The 7368-nt window shown below is 37.1% G+C and overlaps 1 protein-coding gene across 1 annotated transcript; it reads left to right on the forward strand.

Annotated features, from left to right (window-relative positions):
* The first annotated feature begins 2398 nt into the window (after window positions 1–2398).
* On the forward strand, window positions 2399–6864 carry LOC110848628 (chitinase-3-like protein 1). The gene is made up of 10 exons (XM_022095884.2): window positions 2399–2591; window positions 2676–2732; window positions 3199–3318; window positions 3599–3912; window positions 4377–4498; window positions 5065–5194; window positions 5540–5603; window positions 5786–5913; window positions 6475–6603; window positions 6676–6864. The coding sequence occupies exons 1-10, from the start codon at window positions 2519–2521 to the stop codon at window positions 6832–6834; spliced, it is 1296 nt and encodes a 431-aa protein (XP_021951576.1). The 5' UTR covers window positions 2399–2518; the 3' UTR covers window positions 6835–6864.
* Window positions 6865–7368: the final 504 nt, after the last annotated feature.

A 7368-nucleotide genomic window follows, 5' to 3' on the forward strand; every position in this document is an offset into this window, starting at 1 on the left:
ACAGAGTTGACACTTGACCTTTGACCTGGGCACACCCACTACACTTGACCTGTGACCTGGGCACACCCGCTACACTTGACCTGTGACCTCGGCACACCCGCTACACTTGACCTGTGACCTGGGCACACCCACTAGATTTGACATTTCACCTGTGACCTGGGCACACCCACTAGATTTGACATTTCACCTGTGACCTGGGCACATCCACTATACTTGACCTGTGACCTCTGTGCCCCACGGTAAAGTTGACACTTGACCTGTGCCTTACTAATTTTAATTACCTACCAGCGCCACCTATCGGATGTTGGCTGTTTTTCAGGGCTAGAGGGCGGGCTTTTGGTTTAAGTGCCTAAACGTACTTAAAACGTTAGAACAATGCCATACTTCAGAGTTGTGACCTAACGTTTTTCGTGGTAACCCCCTTTAGAGTCGTGACCTAACGTTTTTCGAGGTCACCCCCTTTAGAGTCGTGACCTAACATTTTTCGTGGACACCCCCTTTAGAATCGTAACTGAACGTTTGTCGTGGTCACCCCCTTTAGAGTCGTGACCTAACGTTTTTCGTGGTCACCCCCTTTAGAGTCGTGACCTAACGTTTTTCGAGGTCATCCCCCTTTAGAGTCGTGAAGAACGTTTTTCGTGGCCACCCCCTTTAGAGTCGTGACCTAATGTTTTTCGTGGTCAACCCATAGAGTCGTGACCGGACGTTTTTCGTGGTTACCCCGTTTAGAGTCGTAACTAAACGAATTTCGTGGTCACACCCATAGAGTCGTCACTGAACGTTTTTCGTGGTGAACTCATAGAGTCATGACCGGACGTTTTTCGTGGTCACCCCCTTTAGAGTCGTAACTAAACGAATTTCGTGGTCACACCGATAGAGTCGTGACTGAACGTTTTTCGTGGCCACCCCCTTTAGAGTCGTGACTGAACGTTTTTCGTGGCCACCCCCTTTAGAGTCGTGACTGAACGTTTTTCGTGGCCACCCTCTTTAGAGTCGTAACTGAACGTTTTTCGTGGCCACCCCCTTTAGAGTCGTGACTGAACGTTTTTCGTGGCCACCCCCTTTAGAGTCGTGAAGAACGTTTTTCGTGGCCACCTCCTTTAGAGTCGTGACTGAACGTTTTTCGTGGCCACCCCCTTTAGAGTTGTGACTGAACGTTTTTCGTGGCCACCCCCATTTAGAGTCGTGACTGAACGTTTTTCGTGGCCACCCCCTTTAGAGTCGTGACTAAACGTTTTTCGTGGTCACACTCAATTACAGTCGTGACAACGTTTTTCGTGGACACACCCAATTAGAGTCGTGACGGCACGTTTTTCCGTGGTCACACCCTTTAGAGTCGTGACAACGTTTTTCGTGGTCACGCCCATGGGGTCGTGAGTGAACGTTTGTCGTAATAAAATAATAAAATCGTTTTGCTTAGAGCCCGCACTGCGGGCTTAAGAGACTAGTCCGACATAAACTGCTAAAGTTATGGGGGTTTGAAATTGGTCGAAAATGTAAATTTTTAAGTTTGGCGCCACGCCATTGGGCCAAATATGAGTTTTACACGGAAATATGAATGAATCCTTCATCAGGGGTCCTAGTAGATTCTAAAAAACATAGTGGGTACCCTGGACTCAAACGACAGGTCGTGAGTATCCCTTGTCAGTTTAAACGAAATTATGTTAAAAAAAAGTGAGCGAGAATTTGCATTTTTACCATGATATTCTTATCGTGAGGGAGAAAAATACTAAATTCTAGCAATAAATTCCATTATAATTTCGTTTAAAGTGAGCATTATGAAAAATCCTGAAACACGTGTTTAATTATTTATCTAAGGCTAAATAATTATAATAGTTAATTAATATAATAATATTGATATACTTAATTAATTAACATAAGATCCCAAGGGGGAGGATCGTACCAACTCGAGGTTGGGGGTCGAGGTAACATATTTTAGGGAAATTACTGGTTTCACCTTATTGATTGCTACATACATTTCCTTCCTTCGGTTTATTTTATTCCGATAAGGATGCTGAGATAGTCGTGAAAGGTATCTGTACAAAATTCGGTGGTGTCATTGGGAAATTGGTCATAATTAATGCAGACCATAAACTTATTTATTACGTAGTTTGATCTCTCAGCACGAATAAAATTGAAGTTTTGTCGAAAAAAAAATTGTATTATGAAATTTTTGTGATAAATTTCTATCAGGATTTTTTTATAGCAATGATGATTAAGGATTTGATGTATGTATGTGTGTACATAAAATACATAAATTGGATAATGCTGAACCGGAGATAACGTCAAGCTTACTTATCGGAGTGACGGATGTCGGTATCGATCGTGTACAGATAATCGCATTCTCGATAATTGACGTAGATTCATATTCACCCTGGATCAAATGATGATACGTAAATCGTTTCAGTTAAGATATTAAAGTCGTAATTTGTACAGCAGATGATTTGCAATTAATTTACAATAAATTAATCTGCAAGTTTTCACTGGAATCCAATTTTTGTTTAATATTTTGGAGAAAATGTCGTTTTGTCGAGGCGGATTATATTTCCTGGGAGTTTTTGTACTGCAATTTCTGTCCTTAAATGTGGCTGGTGAGTGAAAGTTGGAAACTTAATTTTTCTGAAATATTTCATATTTCAAAATTTGTAAGAAAAAAACTAATTATTTTCATCCAGCGCAAGAATCCAATGTTTTGGTGTGTTACTACAACTCGGAATCGTACTATAGACCAGGTACCTACAAATCCAGTATTAAAATAATACCAAGCGGTATTGATAACTTATCAATGATAAGTAGTACCGTGCAGTAATACCTCGGTATTAAAGTTCAATAGCAAATTTGTATGTTAATAATTTTAATACCAAAGCGGTAGCAACTTTAATGCACTCTTAGAATTCCAGGATTAAAATAATACCAAGCGATATTTACGTATGACTACCAAATTGTGATTGATAAGTAATATCGTTTAGTGGTTGCTTTGTATTAAAGTCTTACCAGCTCGGTAGCAAATTTTTACGGACCGGTACATAAGTAATTTTACTACCAAGCGGTAGCAACTTTAACACCGAGAAATCAATACCTTCATGACTACACCAGATTTCTAGCAGTGTATTTAATACTCTGATAACAACTTATCTCAATATACATATTGGTCAATTTACATGTGATTTTTTTGATAAAATTTTATACTTATTATAGAACTACCATTTGAGCCTGCCAATATCAATGCGACCCTGTGTACGCACGTGATTTACTCGTATTTAGGAATGGGGGCGGAAATTTACAACGTTTACTCGAGAAATCCAGGCCTAGATTTAGGTAAGTTTTCACTAACTGCACGTCAACTTTGTAAATTTCGTAAAAAAAGAAAATTACAGAAGGAAAATTAGCTAGAGAAATAATTTAACAAAATTTCCACTTTAGAAAATATTATGAATGCAAATCAGTCACAAAATTAATTAAAAAATTTACCGGTTACAAAAAAAATTGAAGGAAAATCAGCCAGAAAAATAATTTATAAAAGTTATCCTTCACAAAAACCCTCGTTACGAACAATTATGAACAATTGTGACCTAAAATTTCCTAAAAAATTCGACAGGTCCCGGTGAAACCGAGCCATTTCCGGATGATCCCGACAATTCAATCGGTGAGCTTGACTTTATCCGAAAAACGGTTGTTTTGAGGCAGGATAACCCCGCCGTGAAGGTTTTGGTGTCCATCGGTGGTCCACTGCAGAGCTCGAGGAGTTTCTCCAACATGGCGCGACACGTGGCCAATCGAACCCTGTTCATTCGAAGTTTGATAAAATATGTGGATTTGTACGAACTGGATGGAATCGATTTGTATTGGAAGTATCCCGGAAATGGGGACGGAAGGCCGGAGGATGGCGAAAGCTTCGTCTATGTCATGAGGGTAACCTACCACAAAAATCCAAAACCGGGTTTTCCGGTTTTCTAAAAAAAACCAGTTTTTATTTTCCCGAAAACTAGTTTTAAATTTTTTCCAAAACACCGGTTTATAGAAATAACAGTTTTATCAAAACCGGTTTTCTATTTTTTTAATTATTTTGGAGCCACTCAAATATTAACGATTAACGGTTTCTACGTAAGAATTAGTTGTTCGGGAATATTTTTTTCCAAATTAATTCCTAAAGTTTGTTGTGCTTTAAATTTTAGTAGATCATAATGATAAATTTATAAAATTTATAAAATTTGGTGCAAAACCGGTTTTGGAGATATGTAACCGAAAACTGGCTTTACAAATTTAGAAACCGGTATAATGAAAGTTTGCCAAGATCAAAAAAATCGAAAACCTCGCTTTCAAAAACTTGGCTGCCATAATATAATTGGACTACATTTCACCGTAATTTTTTTTAGGATTTGAGGGCAGCTTTCACGAACTTGACCACTTTCACAGGACGAAATTACACATTAACTGGGACCCTTGGATGCACCAAGAATGTCATCGACGCTGGCTATGACGTTACCGGGTTGGCCCAGTGAGTTTTACTGTTTTTTTAAGTACACTCTTAGAAAACTGGTTTTAAAAACATTACTGATCAGAGTAAAGTTATGACTCTACCCGCACTGGTAATAACGGGCATTACCGTTTAGGTTTAGTATTGTTGTGGTAATAAAAAATTTACCACTCAGAAACAAACTACTACCAACCCGGTAGAAGGTTACTACCAAACTAATGCGGAGTATATATGTGACTCTACCCGCACTGGTATAATAACGGGCATTACCGTTTACGGATAAATTATTTCAAACGTTTATTTGAATAAAATGTCGCCGTTCTTTTTTATTAAATAATTTTTTCTGTGCAAGTTAGACACCGTTTTTTGCACTGAAATAATTTCGAGTTTCGAAATATTGATAGGTACGAATGACAGGGTTGAAAATTGTTACGCAATTTTGAATTTGATAAGAGAATTCAACAATAATTCCCAATTACCAAATCAATACCAGTGCGGAGTATATATGCGAGTCTACCAGATTTCTAACAGTGTGCAATTCTAGGGAATTTAAAAGATGGAAATTTATCAATATATTTCCTAAAAAGGTATGTCGACTTCCTGAACCTGCTCTGCTTCGACTTTAAGATGTATACAGACTCCACTAGCAATATTGCACATCACAGCCCACTCTTTCATAAAGAATCCGATTCCGATCCTGATAAGCAGTTGACGGCAGTAAAAATTTCAACTATTATACTTTTGTGTAGTCGGTAATAAAAATATCACCGCGAGTTATATCAGACTCAACCAAGTTGGTAAATATTTCTAACCGGAAGTTAGCAATAATTTGTCGAGGATTCCAAATTGATACGATTTTTTAACCAATTTCTAATTGGATGGTGTCGAATTTGAATTAGACAGACATTTTTGTTACCATTCGGTGATAAATTTGATCACTTTGGCACCAAAGGCGGGAACGATCTTATTACCAACTCGTTTTAAGTGTGTTTGCCTTCTTGTTTCATCACAAATTCGATGTCAGAATTTAGATTTATTTGAAAATGTATTTACTTTTTTCAGGCTTACGGAGTTGACTATTTTCTTTCTAAGAATGCTACTTCCGTATCTCGGAAACTAGTTTTAGGTACGGTTCAACTATGTTTTGTTCAGAATTAGTAGACGATCCGCCAAATGTTACGGAAATGTCGAAAAAATCGCTTTCTATGAAAATTTCAATTTACAAAATGTTGTAGCCGATCGTCTCTAAACAAATTTCTGACACAAATGTGTGGCCTTGTTTTTTGAGCATTTCAAATTAAATCCCAGGAATCAGTGCACACGGTCGAACTTACGAACTGGGAGCACCAGACTATAACAATTTCGGCCAACCAACAATGGGCTTAGGACCGCCGGGAAGTTTCACTCGGCAACAAGGAATCCTTTCTTTTTACGAGGTAGCAGATTTTTTTAAATCTACCGATCATGCCAATTTTTTACCCTTGTGAAATTATTAAGGAAACTTTAACCAAAATGAATATCAAATAAGTAACTTCCTTGTGGTACATAAATTTGATAGGGTTTGGCGTGAATTTCCTTAAAATTGAATATGCATAAAAAACGTAAAAATATTTACGAAATATTTACCCCCAAAAAAATGTAAAAAAAATAATCAATTTTCAGTCATTTTTGGCCAAATTATTAAATTTCTATTTTTGCTTAGAAAAAATTGCTCTAAAATCTTTTTAACGTCGTCTACGAAATCAAGTAATCAGAGAACGATCGGCGACGTCGACCTCTGCAATTAAAAAATAACAAAATATTGATAAAATTAGTGTAATTTAAAAAAATCTAAGAAATATTTTAATTTTCTTAAATTTGAATTTCTAAAATTTTCGAATTTAATTTACTTTATTTTAAAAATTAATTCAATATTTTTACTGCTATTTAAGAAAACCTACAAATGTTGAGAAAAATTGCAAAATACGTAAAAAAATAAATATTTCTATCGCTTTTAGATTTGTCACGAAGTGAACAAGAGCACATCCGCGTGGCAGTTCCGTTACGATCATGATTATCGGATCCCCTACATTTGCAATGATATTATGTGGATTGGTTACGACAATGAGATTTCGGTTAAAGAAAAGGTAAATTTCCGAGAAAAGTAAATACTTAAAACCAAATTTTTGTATTAATTTTGATGGACCTACTTTATCTAGATTGATTTCGCCATTGGGACAAAAAATCTGGGCGGAATTGCGATCGACTTTATTGACTATGACGATTTCAGTAACCTGTGCAAAAGCTGGGTGTCGTACCCTTTGGCGTCCGCAATTAAAGAGAGGCTAAATTACTGGGAAATTAATAAAAAGCGTTAAGAAATAAATATGTTAAAAATTGCAACGGAATTTAAGTGTAATCGATTTAGCATAAAATTGTTCCGCATTATTATGCATCGCCGGCTGCATATTGTGATCATTTTGTCCGTCCGTCCATCTGTCTGTCTGTCCGTCTGTGCAGGATATCTCCAGAACGCTTCAACATAATCAAGTTCCGTTTTCGCAATTGTTCCTCTAATTTTGAGTTCTCAGTCGAGTTCGAAAATGGGGTAAATATCCAACCCCCCTACAACGCCAGGGGGTGTGGTCCAAAATTAAATTTAACCTAATTTCATGTGGGGTGTCATTTTAAAGGAAATTGAACCACAATTTCAACGCCGTCAATAATTTTGACCTCCGACCAACCCATGACCGTTGCACTCCGTTTCAACTTACGCAAGTTTATTGGGTTCTACACATGTAGGTGGATTTGCATAAAGGTGTTTTGCATACTTAAGAATCATATTGTATAATAATCTTTAATGACTAAACACCTTCTCGCATATCTTTTTACACAAATCGGATATCGAATAA

This window comes from Folsomia candida, unplaced genomic scaffold (genome assembly GCF_002217175.1).
Source record: "Folsomia candida strain VU population unplaced genomic scaffold, ASM221717v1 Fcan01_Sc004, whole genome shotgun sequence".
Taxonomy (NCBI): Eukaryota; Metazoa; Arthropoda; class Collembola; order Entomobryomorpha; family Isotomidae; genus Folsomia; species Folsomia candida.

Excerpts from the sequence above, each read along its gene's own strand:
- LOC110848628 (XM_022095884.2), top strand. The coding sequence starts at position 2,519 with ATGTCGTTTTGTCGAGGCGGATTATATTTCCTGGGAGTTTTTGTACTG. Across the intron at positions 2,592-2,675 it reads TCTGTCCTTAAATGTGGCTG|CGCAAGAATCCAATGTTTTG; the intron begins GTGAGTGAAAGT and ends ATTTTCATCCAG. Across the intron at positions 6,604-6,675 it reads AGATTTCGGTTAAAGAAAAG|ATTGATTTCGCCATTGGGAC; the intron begins GTAAATTTCCGA and ends TACTTTATCTAG.